Here is a 19,662-nt window from a genome sequence, read left to right on the forward strand (position 1 = left end):
CGTAGAGTGTGCGTTACTTGCAAAATGCTTGTCTTTGCCACATTGAACAGGCTACTTGCCGCACCCGTGCACGGTCCGAAGTGAAGCGGGCACGAAGAACACACAAATACACGTAATACAACAAGCGGCCAGCAGTGATGGCGTGAGCCGTGTAGGCGACGTGCTGCACGCAACTAGCCAGGGATGATCGGCTTCACGTGGCGGTACCGCGGTTCAGTAAAACGGTGTCAGTTCGCAACAAAGGCGGTTTAATTCACTCGTGCACGCAGTAGGCGTCGCTTCACAAAGCGAAAAGGCTTAACTTGTCACCGGAGGGGTTATTACCACTGTTCAATTAAAATGCGCAGAAAAGAAAAGCAGCTTGGTCGCTAAATGAACGTTTTTGAGGGCGCGCCCATTTACAACGAACTATTGATATCACGACCATTTTTCGCGGCACTTTCAAGTTCGTTATAAACGGGTTCGACTTTATATGTACAGTGTCCGCATACCTCTCGTACAAAAGAAGCAGAGACAGTTGTTTCAGCCCAGGTGACAACAGCTCAGATTTTTTCCAGATCACTGATACACTGAGATGCACTGTGGGTCAAATAAAACACCAAGGGGGCATTGGTGGTTTAGATGCAGTGGTGAAGCCTGAGGAAAGTTTGTCGTACTTGACGACAGCTTTAGAGAATGATGCTTGGCGCCTGTCTGAAGGCAGTGTTGCAAGGTGATGACAGGGAGCAGAGGGAGCACGTAAAAAATGTCTGACGTGCGTTCTCAGGAGTTTCGCCGTAATGCGAGTTTGCATTGGATGGTCACGAGCTATCGCAATAGCTGCCTCTGTCGGCGTACATCTGGGCAAACCAAGGCACGCTCTGAGTGCCTGAGCTTGTACTGCCTGCACAACACGAATATTAGTCTTGCAAGTATTGCTCAGCACGGGCAGGCTATATCTAAAAAAAACCTAGAAAGAGCGCTCTGTAGAGTTCCAGCATTGCATCTACTCACATCCCCCACGTCTTTCCTGCCAAGAACTTGAACTACTAGGAAATTGCTGTCAGGCACTGCTTCAGGTAGGCCACATGTGGGCTCCAACAGAAGTCCCTGTCAATGATAACGCCAAGAAACCTGTGAGTTCTGGCATAAGGAATGGGCTACCCATTGATTGAGGTGACATAAAGAGTCATTACTTTCCGAGTGAATGCCACTAGTGCGCATTTTTCTGGTGCTATGCTGAGACCTTGTTTACACAAGTAGCTAGCTGTGAAAGTTGCTGCTCTTTGAAGCCACGCACCTATCCGAGAACGTGTCACTGCTGAAGTCCAGACACGGAGGTCATCTGCGTATATTGAAACCTTAATGGTAGTTTGCAAGTAGTCAGCAAGCCGACAAAAGATACATCATAGTCTATAAGCTGCCACTGCCATGGCGGGAGACGTACAGCGAGAGCCATCAAACGGTGTTCGAGAACTGGCACATCCGTTTCCTCAGCTAGGCCCCTTACACGAAGCGAGTAGGGCTGTCTCAACGAAGGACGGTGGTCACACAGGGCATAAACAAACACTTGCGTGACAATTGCGTGTGTACGGTACAGCAAGCACCCCGGCAGTGACGGCGTCAGCTTGGTTGGCGACATGCTGCACACACCTAGGAACGATCGACTTCGTGCAGCAGCAAATGCTGCGTGTCGTCGCAGATTCGGCAATGCGTGTGCGCATCGTTTACGTGCGCCCATGCATCGGAGAAAGCCGGACGAGTCATCCAGTCTTCCGCCACAGTCTTTGCGTTCTGCGTTTCCAAACGCTCCATGCAAGAAAGCCGTAATCATTACGCGCTTTGGTGGTATCAGCGGCGCTCATCACGAGACGCAAATTTGAAATTGGCAGTTGGAACATAGTTAAGTGGGGTTCGCGGCAGGTATCGAATTTATTCCCGAGAGCCTGGGAGCGCACCAAAATGCCTAAGTGTACTGGGAGGCATTAAAGCTATTTTGAACGTGGCTGTGGCGATTTGACCGCTTGAAAGGAATAAAAAAGCATGAATTCATTTTTTCGGACAATTTCGCAGTCCCTAGGTAGTCCAAAAAATCGAACGTTGACTGTATAGTCGCCGACCGTTTATTCGGACGCCGAAAATTCGGACATGCTCGTTTATTCGGACACCTTCGCGGCACCGCCACTCGTCCCATTGAAGTAATGTAAACTCACGACCGAAAATTCGGACGCCCCACAGCCCGCCGTTCGATTTTTCGGACTCCGGCTGGCTGATAGAGTGCGACGTTGAACGCCATAACAAGCTGTCAGCAATGTTTACAATATTTTTACTAGGTTGCCAGCACTGAAATGTTGCACTGGCTATAACTGGAGATCGTGCCAGTGTCAAAAATCCACGCAGAAGTTACCGATCTCGAAGGCTATGTTTGTTGGCTACACGTAACGGTTGCCTTTTGGCTTTAGCCAGTCACGTATCCATTGAACGGCTACCACGGCCACACAGCAGGCCAAGCCAAGCCAAGCTTGGAATCGGCTCTGTGTGGCGTTTGAGGCGAATGACAGCGCGTACGAGTACGACGCGGATCCGAATTCGGACAAAGAGAGTACGACAACAGATTACAGAAGCGCTGCAACATCAACTAGACCAACGTCGTTTCCTTTTGGCGTGTGAGGGTTTGCGTTCTCAGATGTTTCTGTGGCTAGGCCTGATCTGCATCCAGAGCTTTGTGTCCTGCTCGTGCGAGGCCTGATCTGCTGAAATAGGCACCCGTCACTGACCAGAGGGCGCGATTGAGCTCTTATCGAACGCCTAAGTGTTGAGGGCACCAGCCGCCAGGGATACCAAGAAAATGAAACGCTCGCTGGACACATCGACACGCTCAAGTGTCTCCCTTTTGGGCGCCTCTTTCAACGAACGCTTCCTACGTGCGTTCGTAATCATCTCAGGGATGTTGCCACCGCCTTCAATGCAGCACAAACGCGTTTAGAACGCGCTCTTTACAGGCTGTGCCAAGGCAGCACAAACGTTACAAACGCGTTTCAAGCGCACTGCATTGAGGCGGTGGCAAGTCACGTTCAATTCAAGGAGCGTTTCTGAACATGGTGGATGCGGAGGATAGACACTCGATTTTGCTGCGTCTACTCGCTAGGCTGTGTTTTCTGGCGCTACCATCGTATCTCGGAAACTGCATTGCCGGGTGCCTATTGCTCCGACGCTGCCCGTTCCATGTGCGCCGTCGGAACTAAAGTAACGCGGCAACTACAAGGCCCTGACGATGGCGAAAAAAGCGGCGATTATTCACCAGGTGGAAGTTGCTTGGGAGTTTTCGCCGAGTTGGGCGATGAGATCATCCGTCAGCTACTCGAACCAGCGCATGTGGACAGTGACTGCCTGACGACACACCTCCTACACCACAGCCATCAAATGCGGATTTAGCGTAGGCCGGTGCAGTGCTATTGCCGACCATCAGGGGTGGCCAAACATTGGCTGAAATACAGGCCGACTTGCTCGCGCGTAAGCGTGCACGTGTACAGACGCGCACTAACAAGTTTTTTCCGGCCGGTGGGCCAATAAAAGTGCTTTTTTCTGGTGAATCCTTTTTTTCGGACTCCCGATTATTCGGACATTTCAGCGGTTCCCGCCGAGTCCGAATAAACGGTCGGCGACTGTATATCTTCCGGAAGTCCGAATACACTTTGAATAGTGAAATTCCAGTGCGAATCGAATCGAATAGCAAACACTATTCGAAAAATATTTGAAAGGTCGAATATTTGCACACCCCTACTTATATAAGGCTTAATTTTCTGACCTGCCACTGTCATGTATAATGCTGCCTCAACGATTTCCATTTGGCACACAAATCTCCCGTGAGGCACATTTTCTCCAGTGGCTCAATGGACATTTTGGTTGCCATTGTTGTTCTGGTGGACTCACGGTTGTGGGTTTAAGGGGGCTGTGTCATTGCTCATAGTCTTCACTTCTCGATGCTTCTCATGCCTTCTATATCATTTGTCGGGGTGACAAACAGAAAATGAGACGAGGTGCGCTTTACTCAAACGCCATGTTTACTCACTGAAAGTGGCCGAAGGTGCTGATGATGATTATGATGCTATTTCAATGCACCTGTGAAAGATAATACCTCTCTTGTAACAGTACAGTAAAACCTCGGTAATTTGTACTCGGTTAATTGGGAATCCCGGATAATTTGTATTATTTGCGCGGTCCCAAATTTTTACATGTAAATTTAACCGGATAATTGGTGCGGCCAGTCTGTGACTTCCCGGTTAATTGGCACACTTGGCCGCGACTTCCAAGATATGCAAAGGGTGTTGCGAATCTCGGAGGCTGTAACTAAAACATGCATTTTTTTTTTTTGATGTACGGATCTCGAAGGCCATGTTTTTTTTTACCGGAAATACGTCGTAGACGCCATGTTTTAGCAATTGCCAGGCGGCGATGCGTGCGGTTGCGATCATGATCATCATCATCTCAACAGCGATGTTAGCCACTCTAGCGAAGTGAATGTTTTGTGGAGTCTTTGTGCCATTTGGATGTCGGCTGGCGAGCATTGTGCGATTCGGTGCGACTGCTCCATTTGTCTCCTGTCTCCGCTTGAGTGTCTTCCCTGTGAATTAGTTGATTGAGGTGTGCTTGGAAGGAAGATGCCGAAGTACAAGAGCTTGTCCCTGCACGAAAAGGTGTGCTTAATTGAAGAGGCCAGCAAGTCGACGGCGTCGAAAACGGCTCTCGCCCAAAAGCACCACGTGCCTCTGTCAACGCTGTGCAACATCATCAAGAATAAGGAGAAAATTCTCGATGCTTACAGCAAGACGCACTCGTCAAAGCGTACACGAGTACGCCCGCCTACGTACGCCGACGTTGAAGCAGCTCTGATCGACTGGCTGCAGAAAGCCAACGCAGCACACCTTCCTGTGAATGGGACCATATTGCGTGAGAAGGCCAACCAGCTGGCGCTGCAACTTGGACATTCTGAGTTTAAATGCAGCAATGGATGGTTTTGCCGATTTAAGGAGCGCAACAACCTGACATTCGTGACTGTTTGTGGTGAGAGTGGCAGCGCGGATCAGTCTGTTGTCGACGGCTGGAAGCAGCACACCTTGGCTCCACTACTCGCCAAGTACGAAGCAGCAGATGTTTACAACCTTGATGAAGCTGCTCTGTTCTACAAAATGTTGCCTACGAAGACGTTCGCTTTGAAGGAGGCAGACATTAAGGGGCGGAAACAGAACAAAGATAGAATCACTGTTTTGTTTGGTGCAAGCATGTGCGGTGAGCACAAGCTGCCACTGCTTGTTATTGGGAAGACAGAAAAGCCTCGTTGTTTCAAAAATGCACGACTGCCATCCAAGGATGACCTGATCTATAAAAACAACAAGAAAGCTTGGATGACGGCTGCACTCTTTGAAGAATACGTGCGGCACCTTGACCGCAAGTTTGCGGCCGCAAGGCGCAGCGTTTTGTTCGTCGTCGATAATTGCCCAGCTCACGGCGACATTCAGAACCTGCAGGCAATCAGGCTGGTCTTTCTACCCCCGAACACGACGTCGCTATCGCAGCCGATGGACCAGGGCGTCATACACCATACCAGGAAAATATATCGCTACAATCTGTTGAAGCGAATGCTCCTTTGCTATGACAACGGAAAGGAGTATAACATTGACCTCCTCGGTGGTATTTGCCTCATTGTTCACGCGTGGAGGCAGGTGGAGGCCACCGTTATTCGACGGTGTTTTGAGCACGCCGGTTTTGTGAAATAAGAGGCAACCTCCGCTGAGTTTGCTGTCACCGCTGTCACTTGCCCGTTTGATGAAGAAGGGGAGACTCTCTGCGCTCGATATGAGGCTTTGCACGCGGACGAGGAGTGCACTCCAATCGGATTCTCCGAGTACGCAAATGTCGAGTGCACAGTGCAGACGTGTTACGCCGACATCGACAGCGAGATAGCTGCGAGATCGACCGATTCGGCCTCTAATGTTGACAGCGATGACGAGCCCTCCCGAGCACCCCCTTTGGCGGATGTCATCGATGCCTTGAGTGTTGTGCGCAGCTTCGTCGAGTGCAACGGCGGCGAGGCTGAGATGCTGCGCCTCATTGACAGGCTGGAAAATATGACTTTCAGTGCTGGGAACTACCGAACGCGTCAGTCACGCATGGAGGAATTTTTCTCCAAGTAGGCTGACTTGCCACAATAAAGGTGTGACTTCCGTACATCACGTTTTCTGGCTGATTTCTTTGATTTCGCGTTGTTTCGGATAATTGGGAATCCCGCTTAATTGGGATATTTTTCTCAGTCCCGAGGCCTTCGAATTAACGAGGTTTTACTGTATGCTTACTCTGTTACAGGTTCGGAACTAAAATGTCATTTGCAAACAAAAAACTGTCCCAGCAGAGCTTTGGGCGCATAGTGACATACCTGTTGACCACAGCCAGGTCTTCAGTGAGCCGGAACACACGTGGTCGGGGGTTTCCGGGCTGCGGAAGTGGGGTGACTGAGCCAACCTCCACAAAGCCAAAGCCCCAGTCATGGGCACCAGGCACACCTTCTCCATGCTTGTCAAAGCCTGCTGCCAAACCAATAGGGTTGGAGAGCTTCAGGCCAAACAGCTCTGTGTGCTGCAAGATCAGATAACTCCTATTCAATGTACATCTACTAAAACGGAAATAATCATTAGTCTTAGAATATATTCAGCAAAAAGCAGTGCGATTAGATAAAATAAAAACACAGGAGCCGATGTTCCTACAAGAGGACTTACAGGGCAGTCTTCCTTATCAGCATGCTGATAAGTTTACTTGAAGCCTTGATCTGCCCCTGTCTAGTGTGCAAGTAATTAGATATTTCTGGGAGACAATACTGAATTTGTTGTGACCACAACCAGCCCTCATTAAAACCCATTAGTATTTCATATTGCCACGTACCTGTTAACCACAGCCATTTCATCATTTCATTTCATTTTTCATTTCATTATTTCATCATTGTTATGTGATTGGGCTTCACATACAAAAAATACATGGTTGATCTCTCTGTCACAGGAATCAGTATAACATGAAAGTGAAACATGTCTTCACGGAAGTAGTTGATTCTTTATTGTACATTGATACATGACAGCTTACAAAACGTCTACTGGTGTTTGCTGTCTACAGAACCATGTAACGTGGATGCACCCCCATTAAAAGGGTACTGACACGAATATCTTCATTTGTCGCATTTTTTGTGTCAAATGAAAGGTCAAGCCCTCAAGAACCTAGAAAAGGTAGTGCTAAGCACGAGTGCGCCCTGAAAAAGTAATTACAATATGTTTTTAAAAGCTAGTTTCAGTTCTTACTGTACCCTGACGTCACAACACAGTACGAGCTTCTCATCATCTGCTCGCACAATATATAGTGACGTTTCCACGGCTGCTCCGCACTGTGGCTCCATTGGTGACGCACAAGCGGCCATTTTGGAAGTTTTGATGACGCACAAACAGCCCCAATTTGGAAGTTTTGGTACCTAACGTCATCGCAACTAGCCAGACTGCTGCGTGAAGTCACTAGAATTTGTACTGTAGCCTGACGTCAAGCTAGTGTCAATGTCAGTAGGTGAGCCATGGAAAAATTGACTTTAATATCAAATTAAAATATCTTATGAGCATTTGCTGAGCTTCACTTGGTGGTGGAAAACATTTATTGAGCTATATACAGCAAGAGGTGTGGACGGGGTGAGCCGGATGGGCCTGCCCTTCACAAACACTAGAATGGATCCCTAGTCCGGTATCCCTGTAGCTGCCGTGGCGGCCCGGGCTCTAGCCACCAATGCCTGTTGGGCTTGGAGGTCGGAGCAGCTGAGCAGGACAGCTTCCCAGTCCTCTCGGGTGGGATGGGAGTGGGGTGGGTAGGCAGGATTGGAGGGGCATGCCCACACCATGCGATAGGTGTCAAAAGACTCCTCCGCAGAGTGCGGGCACGTGCCAGAGAAGGCCAAATTGAAATGTATTAATACTGCCGGGCACAGCACAGTATTGGTGAAAAGGCGGAGAAGCCAGTGCTCCTGCGCCTTGGTTAGGCTTTTGCAAACGGGGGGACAGAGGCCAAGGGAAGATTGATAAAGAGAGGTGATCTCTCTGAAGGTGGTGGCCGGATTGAAATCGGGTTCCGGAGCTGGTTGCGGATGAGGCGATGCCCGGTGAGTAAGCGAGCGGGCGGCAGCGTCTGCTGTCTCATTTCCCTCAAGTCCTGCATGAGCCGGAGCCCACACGATGGTACGACGGGTTAGATACCCTGTATACTCGCAAGCGTGGAGGATTTTGAATGCACGGTATAGAATATACCCTTGCTCAATAATGCGGCAGACACCCCTGAAGTCAGTGATAATGACCCGGGACTCTGGATCTGCAGCGGTCAGTGCAATGGCGATCTCCTTCGCAAATGTAATGTTTGGGGCACGGAAAGTAAGGCCTTGAACTGTGGTGTTTCGGTGGACGACGGCCACCGTGTACGAACCCCCATGGTGCGGGCTGGCAGCATCCACATAGAAGACACCTGGCTTATCACCATACAGTTGAGAGACAGCCTTTGCCTGCGCAAGGCGGAGACCATCATGGGTGCCTCTAGCCACGTTGTGCGGAAGGGGTCACACCTGGAGAGCGAAGCGCCAAGCTTCGGGGATGCGGACCTGTTCTTCCGTCTGTGTAACGGGGGATATATGTAAGCGGGTCAGAAGGCGTCTCCCTGCAGGTGTTTTGCTGAGGGGCAAGTACTGATTGTAAAGATGAGCTTCTCGTAACTCCCCAAACGTGTTGGTCATAGAGCTGTGCACGGGCCGTATTTCCGAGCCCGAGCCCGGCCCGGGCCTGCTGACTTTGTCGAAGGCCCGCCCGAGCCCGACGGCAAAGGGCTGCGAGCCCGCCCGGCCCGGCCCGACGCATGAAAACAAAATCCCGGGCCCGGCCCGGCCCGGCCCGGCTTTTTGAAGGTTCGCTGTGAAAACGAAACATCGTTTTCAGGCAATTTGGCATTTTATTAAGCATATCCAATATGATCAAACGACACACGACGAACAGTCTCTATTACACAGATTACAAATTACAAGTAGACGGCCTCATGCCAGCAACAATGGAGTTCGCTCGCCAAAGGCGTCACGTGTATCGGGTATGCCCATGCAAGCGTCAGCTTGCACGAAGGCGATCTACGTCGGGTCGCTCGTCGCTGTCGCGTGCATTTTCACTCATATGGGATTTGGCCTTAAATCTAACGCGAACAGTCGCGTGGTGCCGTCACTAGCTCAGGTGGTGTTACTTCTCTTTTTGGCGGAGTGCAACAGAGCCAGTGCTTTACCTGCTCCCATTTTGTTTAAAGTAGCGAATGGAAAGGAAAAGTGGTAAAGGCGGTCGCGGAAAAGGCGCTGTATGCGTGCTGGAAAACAATTCCCGCTCGTTCTCTATATTTCGGGCTTGAGTCGGGCTTTGCGCCGGGCCCGAGCCCGGCCCGATAAAACGCCAAGTAGCCCGAGCCCGGCCCGGGCCCGACGTGAAAATACGTCGGCCCGCCCGAGCCCGGCCCGCGGGCCGGGTCGGGCTCGGGCTTTCAGGCTACCCGGAGCCCGTGCACACCTCTAGTTGGTCATCCCCAAACCGAAGAGACGCTGGTTGGACATCGTCATGGGGAGATCAAGTGCTCTCTTGTAAACCTTGCGGAGAACTACATCCAAGGCATTCTCATCGCATTTGCGTAGGTGGAGGTAGGGAACCAAATATAAAATTCGGCTGGTGATGAACGCATTAGCCAGCCGCAGGGCATCTTTGCAGCATAGTGCCCCCTTTTATTGGATACCCGATGAACCATACGGCCCACTGGTCACCCACCATACGTATCTTGTGTAGGGTAGTGTCAATTTTGAACCTTTGATGAATGAAAAAACCCAGCACGCGGATTTCCTCGCGTTCGGGTATCGGTCCCTAAGTAGGGAGAGGGCAATTTTGGTTGTGCACTTGAGTTGGGGAGAAGGTGCACGAATTACGATTTGCTCGGGGAACACTCAAGACCACAGGGACGAGCGTATTCGTCCACAATAGCTGCCGCTTGCTGCAGGTTGGTCTCGATCTCTCCAACCGATCCTTGTGTTGCCCAGATGGTGATGTCGTCTGCATACAGCACGTGCTGCACATCGGCGCCCTCAGCCAACTGGGTAGGGAGCGTCATCATGGCCAGATTAAATAATAATACCGTATATTGCCGATTATAAGTCGATTTTGATTCTAAGTCGACCCCCCAACTTGCAATCCCTTCTAGGGGAAAAAAAAAAGTTGACTCCGAACACAGTCTCATGCTGCGGCCATAGCTCACCAATGTTTTTCAGAAGAGGGAGTGATGCAAAGAAACATTTATTTGCCCGTGAAACATTGCTTACGACTCGTCGTCGCTTGAGAGAAGGACGCAGTCATGGTCATTGCCATCGTGTGAGCCACTGCTGCTGCCGTCGGAATGGGTGCCAGTGGTACTGAGATGCCGCACGTGGAAACGCTGCGTGGACCATGTCGGTTGGCAGTCCATACCAGGCATCGTTGACAGTACGTACTATCGCGCTCAGTATGGGGTAAATCACGCGATCGCATGGCCGAGCGCTCTGCAAGGTTGTACAGTGGCGCCGATTATGGCATCTTTTCGATTTATCGGGAGAGAGTTTGGCTGTCCCTGCAAGCGCGCATCGCCTCCACTTGCTTTCACCCTCGCCCTCGTTTTGCCCTGTGGTGATATCAAATTCGAAAATGATAAGTTCGAGGGTGAAAGCAAGCATGTGGGGGCGATGCGCGCTCGCAAGAGCAGCCAAAACTCTCTCCCGATAACTCAAAAATATGCCATGATCGGTGCACCTGTAAAACCTTGCGGAGCGCTCGGCCACGCGCTGGCGTGATGTAACTCATACTGAGCGCGATAGTACTTTTGCTTCAATATCATCTCAGCAAACACTCGGGCTCTTGCTTCTCTGGTCGTGAACCTAATCTCGAACCGCCTCCTCAACGGCAGGGTATCGTCCAGACTACGGTCCGCAAAAGGAACGGCGTGTAGCAGCGCACGCGAAGATGTTGGTCCTTTGTTTTCTCCATTCGCTCATGCACTTTTCCGACACATCAAACTTGCGCCCTGCTTCAATGCTGCTTTCCGACTCTGCGTAGAGGACCGCTTGCCTCTTGAAAGCAGAGCTGTACTGTTGCCCGCATGGCGGTGGCATCTTGGCGTCCGTTTGGCAGCGTCGCAAATCGAGCACACCACTGCTCGCAAGCGAAGCGAAATGCAGAAATGGCGAACAGGCGAGTGCAAAAAGACGCGAAGACGTTTGTGGGCACATGTGACTGGTCATGTGGTTTAGTTCCCCGCGAAGTGTTGCCAGCCCACATGGCGCTGCCAGCTTTTCTGTGGAACGCCGATGGTTTGACAATGAATCGTTTCTATTGTATGAAAACAAAACTGCAGGGCGCATCGCAAGATAAATTCCTCTTTATTCATACAGCATCGTTCGCCCTCTATCAAAGGTTTGAAATGCTGCTTTCGAGACCGAGTTTCCCAAGCAGTTCGCATTAATGCCGTGCAGCGGTGATTTTTAAATGTGCTCCGTAGTTTCGCCTCGCGTGGTTTCGCTATAGTTTCGCGATCGTCGTGGCAGATCGCAAAAATGTCCGGCTCCGGAAGCGGCGCGCGCGCGTTGGGAGATAGCTATTGCCGCGAATCCGCTGCATCTGCGGCTGATGTTATCAATGCGTCAAATAGCAGGAAATCTGAGGATGACGCCCTTTCGTCGGACCCCACAGATAAGTCGACCTTACGATTCCGTGTATAGGTCGACTCCGATTATAGGTCGACCCCCGAACTTTGGAAAGTCATTTTATGAAAAAAAGGTCTACTTATAATCAGCAATATACAGTACTTGCTCAGAGCCGTCTCCGCATACAGGAGATTTGTATGGCAGAGCAAACTCGCCTTCGAAAAAAGGTGTCAGTACCCCTTTAATGCCTGGTGGCGCATCGCCATCCCGATGACTAACGTCCATGATCATGATTAAACCATTGTGGTAGCTGAAGTAGTTAACGTACACCTGAACATAACATATGGTGAATCCCGCACAAAAATGACATCAACATGCACATATAATAAACGCTGGTACTCAATATTCACTCATTTAAAGCGTTGTCACTTGAGAGAAATGGCAAGGTGTGCACTCCACAGTAATCGGGTAACCTACACCTTTGCTCACGCATACACTATCACACAGTGCTTCAGGAATGCGAAAGGCAGAGTTCGTAGCTTGAACATGCAAAGGCGTTTCGCTTCCCAATAACGCGTCTCTCACTGCACCAAAGCACTCACACGCGTGACATTCACTCATCGACACCGCTGCCTTTTTGTGGCGCTTATTACAGCAGTTTTTGTAGTTAGTGCCACCGCACTCGAAGCAGTAGGTGACACAGAAACAGTGTTGGCGCATGTGGAAGCTGCACTACGCGGCTTGTTATAGTGGCAGGAGTGCGGCGTAGCCCGTGGCCAGCCGACGAAGAGGCCCAGCAACGAGAGGCGCGCGAAGTAACCAGGCGGACACTCAGCGTTCGGGTGAGACCGGAGAGTGACCTCTCAACGTTTATTTCATAACATTTTAAGGAAGGGGAAAAGCGGTGATTGGCCGGCGTGACATGGGTCACATGGCTTACGTGGCCACGCCCAACGTTACTAGAACCAAACTCAGTTTAAAAGCTCCGCCGGAGAGGCGGTCCGCGTGGCGGTCGTGAGAACTAGTGGCGCTGCAGTCACGTCTAGCTCCCGCGGCTGGGGCTTGTTGTGATCGGCACCGCCGATGTACGAGCGCACGTGGGGCGTCGTCTGCGCTTTGTTAGCTCGTCATTTTTGCGACTGTTCTTGACCAGGCTTAGCGTCTTGTACGAAGACACGTGCATGATGTACGAAGCGTAACGAGGGCGAACAGATTCACAGTGCGGTATGCAGACTTGCTTTTCGCCGGGCTGCAAGAGCGGCTACCGCAACGACGACTCCGCTTCACGACACTTCTTCGGACCTGCAAAAGACTCTACGCCATTCAAGCTTTGCATCGCAAAGATAGAAAGCTTACTGCGAAATGCAAGGTCTGTGACGTTCATTTTGAAAGTGACGGCTTTGTAAAGCACTATCGTCGTGTCGTTGCGGGACAAGAAGTTTTGATCGCACGTGGAAAGTGGGAACTCGCGCCAGGTGCCGTGCCGCGCTTGTTCCCAACACTTCCACACCACATTTCAAAACCAAAATGTTCGGGGTTTAGGCGCAAATCCCCCCCAAAACGCACGGCATCCCGCGAAAGCCCAGTGCCCAATTTGGAGGAGCCGCCAGAAATAGAACAGCAAAACGAAAGGCAGGCGATTACCTATATACGCTACCGAGACTGAGAGTTGCATCACACTGACATTCGATCAGTTGTCAGCTGTCGCTATGCCTTCAAAGCAGTGGATTTTCGAGAGATTTTACGACGAGGTATTGAACAAGATGTGCGGAATATTTTACACTCGCCGGCTCGGGAACGGGCTGCTCAGCGGAAAAATTTGACATGGTACACATAGAAAGGACGAGGACCAGCGCTGGTCCTCGTCTTTTCTATGTGTACCGTGTCAAATTTTTTGCGCTGAGCAGTTTAATAATCGAATACCAACTAGCCCAATCCCACACTTTGCTTCTGAAACGGAGACTTATTGTGCAATAGATAATTGTAGTTGACGAGCAGTTTAACTGCGTAGTGAACGGCTACAGCACAAAACACAAACGGCTGTCGTACAATGTAAAGTGCTGCGGGCATGGAACATCTGCTCGGTACGGTACGGTACGGAGAACTTTATTTAAAGATCCGGAGAAGTGCCACCCCTTAGGGTGACACCGCGGGCCTCTCCCACGTGGGGACAGTTAGACCTAACCTAACCGCCGCATCGCAGGCTCTCTGGACAGCCCAATGTTGTAGCTGATATTCCGAGCTCTTGAGGGCGAAGTTGAAAAACTGAAGTTGAATACTGACGACTCTTCTAGCGACAGAGTACGCGCGAATAACTGCTCGATGCTCACATCACGGCCGATCTGTTCGAATTGTTTAAGGCACCGTAGAAGGATGCGACGTAGAAAGATGAGACACCGAAAATACAACTATCCGCTGAAAAAATTGCTGAGAGACGACATCGATTCGATGTAATTGCACAATGAGATTTCATTTACCGAGTTCTCGTAAAATTTTCCGATTTTGGGTCAGTATTCCTTTAACCGTCGCGAAAATGTGTCTTGTAAACATTGCAAAGCATTGGTGATGTTTTTCGAGAAAGCTTTTTTCAACAAATTGTAGAAACATGAGTACTGTTTTTCTAGAACCCTTTTGTATCTCGAATAAGTACGCTTCTTTGTGCACTATAAAAGCGTTCACAAACGTGTTGGGTTGTTCTTGGTCTAGATAAGACGGCAGCGGCTAAAATTGTGGTGGTAGTTATAAAAATTACTCTGAAAACCCTCATTCGCTTAGAAGCTCATATGCTTGGAAGTTAGCACAATGTAGACAGCTCGAATATAGACCTCTACTGGCCTACGTCACTCACGCCCCGTGACGTCAGGTCACATGACCTCTGAGCGCACGTGCAACAGCGGGTGGTTGGCAAAACACTCCCGCTGCCGGCTCAGCGTGGTACAGTCGCACGGTGTTTGGCGCACGTTTCTTTTTCTTTTGAACCTTTTTCTTAGTCTTTAGTTCCAAGATTATTTGTGGTATGTGTCAAAGAACATATGTGTCGTGGACTGCGTGACGAAAAATTTGCCACGCTGCTGGCTGTTTAACTTGGAGAAGTGAACCCACGTGGTGGTATGTGCGAGGAACAGCGGCATCGTCTTCGCAAATGTGTGGCGTGTAGTGTGCGTTTAAAGGCAGCGACGATATCGGTTCACATTTGCGGACGTTGAACTGACAATATTGTGTGTGGTGTGTGCTGTGTGAATAATGATGCATCTTGTTTGCGAAAACATTGGCACGCGTTGTATCTAACAGGCAATTTGCAGTGACCGGTTGTCGACGGAACGTCAGGATTGGACATTTTATTTGACGCGATGATCTGCGAGTGCGTACATCTGTGTTTGTGCTGTGTGCACAAAAAACAAAAACAAAAACAAAAAAGTGCATGATGTCCGGGCTGAAAGGTGAGACTACGCATGAGCTACCAGCGTGTTTTAGAATTGCCGGATATGCACGTACCACGGCGAACATCTAGAACCATACGCGTATCGCCTTTTATTGGAGATGTACGTTTTAATGGAAGCAGTGGAGATTCTTGTTTGTCATATTCTAGTTAGCTTGTCTTTAAGGCTCGATATTTATGAAGTGACATTCCGAGTTTGTGTACCAAGTCTAAATGACGTTGTAGGCATCATATACAGCGAAGTAACCGCGCAAGAGATTATAACTAAATTATTGTGTTTAACATCTCAAAACTGCTCAGTGGATTATGAGGAACGCCGTAGGGGAATACTTCGCTTTAATTTTCACGGGGATTTGTTAACCGAACGCAGGCTAATGAGTGTTTCCTTCGTGTCTTTTTTTCTTTCACTCATCTCTAATCAGAATTTTGCGCCGTGAGTGAGAATCTAATCTGTGACCTCGCGCACAGTAGCCGCCAATGCTGTACATCGTTTAAAACTGCAGTGCAGATTCCGCGACGGAAATTGGGTACGTTCACATCTATGCCATGCTAACATTTCTCCAAACACCAGTCGTCGTGAAAATGTACAACGTTCGCTTTCGAGGAGCATAAGATTTTTTTATGGCTGTCATCCACGACGACCAAATCATAGGTTGACCTAACAGAATCATTCATTACAGTCAGTAACTCTTCCTTCTAACAGCTGTGAGTTCAGAAAATAGCAATTTGCAAAAACTTCTATCGAAGTGAAGCAGACACACGCAGCGCTGCTATGTAGAGAGATCCCACCGGCGGAACTTTCTTGCCAACCAGCACCTGCTCCGAAGGCGGTACTTGGGGGCAGGACACTGCCAGTGACGTCACACTGTTTGCAAACAGGGAGAGGTCTATTGTCACAGGGTCGTGACGTCGACGAAGGCAGCAGTCAGCAAGTCTGAGATGAAACTCTTTATTTGGCCGAACTTGTAATCGACGTCGACCGTCGATCAACTGACAAGCGGTAAAGCGCGTCGGCTTTTATACAGGCGCTATCGAACTCTCCAGTGATATCGCTGGTGGCGGCATTATCTCTCGACAAAGCTGGAACATTCGCGTGCAGCGCGCAATCTTACCAAAACGATCTATTACAATCACGAAGCTTATCGAACACTGTTTCGCGGACAGCGTCGAGCATTGATAACCGTCCTTGCTGGTCAAACCCGAATACATCAAAATAAAACAAGAAGTGGGCGTGGCAATATAAACCGAACATAGATTCTTAGCCAATCAATGAACAACACACGCAGGCCAATGCATACAGACGACCTTATGCATATCCACCTAAGTATCCACCTAACTAGTACAATAAGAAAGTTGCACAACTGCGCGGCGGACCGCAGCGTTATGCCGTGGCATCAGACGACGCGCCGATAGTGGCGCAAGACGGAACTGCAGCGCCGCTAGTTCTCGCGACCGCCGTTCGGACCACCCTCCTCAGCTGGCGGAGATACGGAGCTTTGAAACTGAGTTTGTTCTAGTAACGTTGGCCAAGCCGGGTTGGCTACAACACAAAATCCTTACACTGCGGAGACCTGGCTCCATTCTGCAGCAGCACCAGGTTGGCTACAATACAAAATTCTTACACTGCGATGACCTGGCTCAATTCTGCGGCAGCGACACGAAACACAGCGCAAGCTGGTGTGTTGACGTGACCCCAGAGGTCGCACGACACATCGTCTCCCCCTGGGAGAAATTACATCCTTATACATTTGTTATTGAGACCCTGTCCTATCCCAATATGGGATACTGCATAATTATGGGACATTACAATTGCCTCCCAAGTTCCGAATTTCTTTTACCCATTTAATATATTGGCAGTCACTTGTCGAATGATACATAGGAAAATGATACATACGCAATTGATACCTAGGAGAACATGTATAGGAAAATTGATACCTGAAAACATACAAGGAAAATTAAGTCTTAGGAACACACAAAACCCAGGATTGATGGATGGATGGATGAATAACTTTGAGGTCCGGACCTCAATTCAGTCCGCCCAGCACACACAGAAGAAAGTGCCGGCTTGCACTGTACACTTAAATACACACACACACACCAAGTCCATTGCGGCTACACTGCCGGCCTCTAAGGCAGTGCTGCCCCAGAAGACGTACACTACCTCAGTCTGTCACGTAGTCCTTAAGGTGGGGTGGGGGTTTACGCGTCCTCCATGGACGACTTGCCCCAGATCCTGGCGTAAGACTTTGAGAGTTGCAGCAGTCAGGAGCTGACTTTGAAAACCCATCCCCATCTCTTTCAGTAAAAACAACTTTGCGCATTGCGGATTGCGGCTGTCGGAAGCCAACTTTGAAGAACCATTCCCATCCCTTCCCTCCCCCGTGTTGGAATTTGTTGCATTTAGGTGAGAAGGAATACCCAGGATGTTCCTCGTGAAGTCCCAACGGATGATCCTGGGTTGTAGGCAATTGAGGCTGCACTTCAGCTGGTGCAGAGTCGCACTGGAGAGTAACAGGTGTCGAGCCGTACTGGACAGCAGGACACTAGGAATGAGCTGCTGAGGCAACACCTCTGTATTGGAAGTAGACGAAAGATTACCCAAGTTGTCGTAACAGAAGACAAAATCTGCATCAGAGATGGGCTCAAAATGAGACATTAAGGGAAGAGATGCTGCAGTTGCATGTGGAATGAGCGTTAACTTTGAAGCATTCCACTTCTTGCCATCGCTTAGAAGGAATGTGGATGGATTAACTTGTTGGAGAACTGTAAGGGGTTTGCTGAACCTGAATGGACCTTTCGTATGTAACTTAACCTTTACCTTATCGCCTACTTTAATCCGAGTTTGTTTGGCGCCTTTGCACGCATCTACATAAGACTTAGTTTTTTGCTGTTTTTGCTGAAACATCTGACGAAGTGCTGAAGGAGAGGTATGTGGCAAAACTGGAAGCTTGTGCTTGCTGACGTCTAATGTTGATCGCGGTCATAGAGTTTCATACAATAACCTCGAGAGGAAACTGGCGCTGCGATCATTCAAACACCATGAGAATGATGGGAAGTACAGGCTTCGGATTGGATTTTGTTAGCTAGCGAACTGTCTACGGATCTTTTTCTACAGTTTCAGTTTCGCTCTTTGCGAGGCGTGGGCAGTGGGGTGCGTTGCAAAGCATTCAAGCAGTGCCTTGTCGTTCAAAAAGGCTGAAGGCCGCTAGGTTTCTTGATTTGCTGCCACATTGTAGCTTTACAGGTTGTATTCGACAGTTTTAGCAAAGCGTCGTGCACTCACCGCTGCGCATAGATGTAGCGTCCCATGCCAGTGCAGGAAATTGCATAGAGTTCACGTTTTGTGATAAGCAATACTTGTCAAAACTCTCTCAAATCAACTGCAAAACGACGGCAAAGCTAAGTAGACGCACCGTCACGCTCTTCTGACTTGACTTCACAAAAAAACAAGAGATGCGTTGGGGGCAGGCCACTTGGACAGACGCATCTGGCATCGCAGCAGATGATATGTTAAGTGTTTCTCACTCAATACGGTACTGTTATTTCCATAAACAGATAATGCGTACTTTCGAGGGAAAGACAAGCGCATTTGTTTTAAGTGCTGTAAAGAAAATAATTCATTATATTGTGATGCCAAATCTGGACCACAATTGCAGAGCAATGCATACCCTGGTGGTTGAATTTGTCCAGGTTTCAGGTCCATCTCATGGTCTCGCAAACTTTTTGCAATAAGTTTTACGTACAAAAGAATGTATCAAGTTTTAATTGGAAATAAGTTCATATCACTTTGTTTTACACTTGGCAAACAAGCGTCGCGAATCTCAAGAACCTAATCCATCCAAAGCAAATCCAAGCCTGTACTTACTATCATTCCCATAGTGGTTGAAGCGCCGCTCAAGGAGCCCGCGTAGACACTAGCGCCAGATTCCCCTCTAGGTATTACAGTGAACTCCCGTTAAGACGAACTCGGTTAAGACGAATTCTCGCTTATACCGAACAACACGGGACCATTTGTTTGGTTTCCCATAGACTCAATGCAAAAAAAATTCGCTTAAGACGAACCGCTCAACTGAACTCTTCTTTTAAGACGAACTTTCGCGGTGATCGACAACGTTAGCGATTCTGCGAAACGAACACTGCAGTCTTGGTGGGGCATTCAGGCGACTGAGAAAAAGCAAAAAAGATTTTAAAAAACGCTTCCTGGAGCAAAGACTCGAAGCAAATCACGACGCGGAGGGCGCGAGATAAACAAAGAAGACCGGTCAGCGGATAACGCTGGTATGCCCTCTCACCCCCAGCCTGCGGGTGGGGGAGGTCTGGGCTTTATCAGCAAAGAAAGCAACAAAAAGAGTAGGGGATTTACAACTTCAGCCATTGCGTCCTTTTGTATTCACCCCCCCCCCCCCCCGGGTTTCCCAGCTGCAGTACAAAGGAGAACAGAAGAACACAAGAGCTTGGGGCCCCTCCGCCGTGGTCAAGGGGCAAA

The 19,662-nt window shown here is 49.4% G+C and overlaps 1 protein-coding gene across 4 annotated transcripts in view; it reads right to left on the bottom strand.

Moving 5' to 3' along the window:
* LOC119393117 (dihydroorotate dehydrogenase (quinone), mitochondrial) overlaps positions 1-19,662 on the bottom strand; it is a 215,094-nt gene that overhangs the window by 171,643 nt on the left and 23,789 nt on the right. For all 4 annotated transcript variants that reach the window (XM_037659940.2, XM_037659938.2, XM_037659939.2 and 1 more), the window contains one exon: positions 6,413-6,612. In XM_037659940.2, coding sequence (XP_037515868.1) covers positions 6,413-6,612 — 200 coding nt within the window. The remainder of the gene's footprint in view (positions 1-6,412; positions 6,613-19,662) is intronic.

Source organism: Rhipicephalus sanguineus, chromosome 5 (genome assembly GCF_013339695.2).
Source record: "Rhipicephalus sanguineus isolate Rsan-2018 chromosome 5, BIME_Rsan_1.4, whole genome shotgun sequence".
Lineage (NCBI taxonomy): Eukaryota > Metazoa > Arthropoda > Arachnida > Ixodida > Ixodidae > Rhipicephalus > Rhipicephalus sanguineus.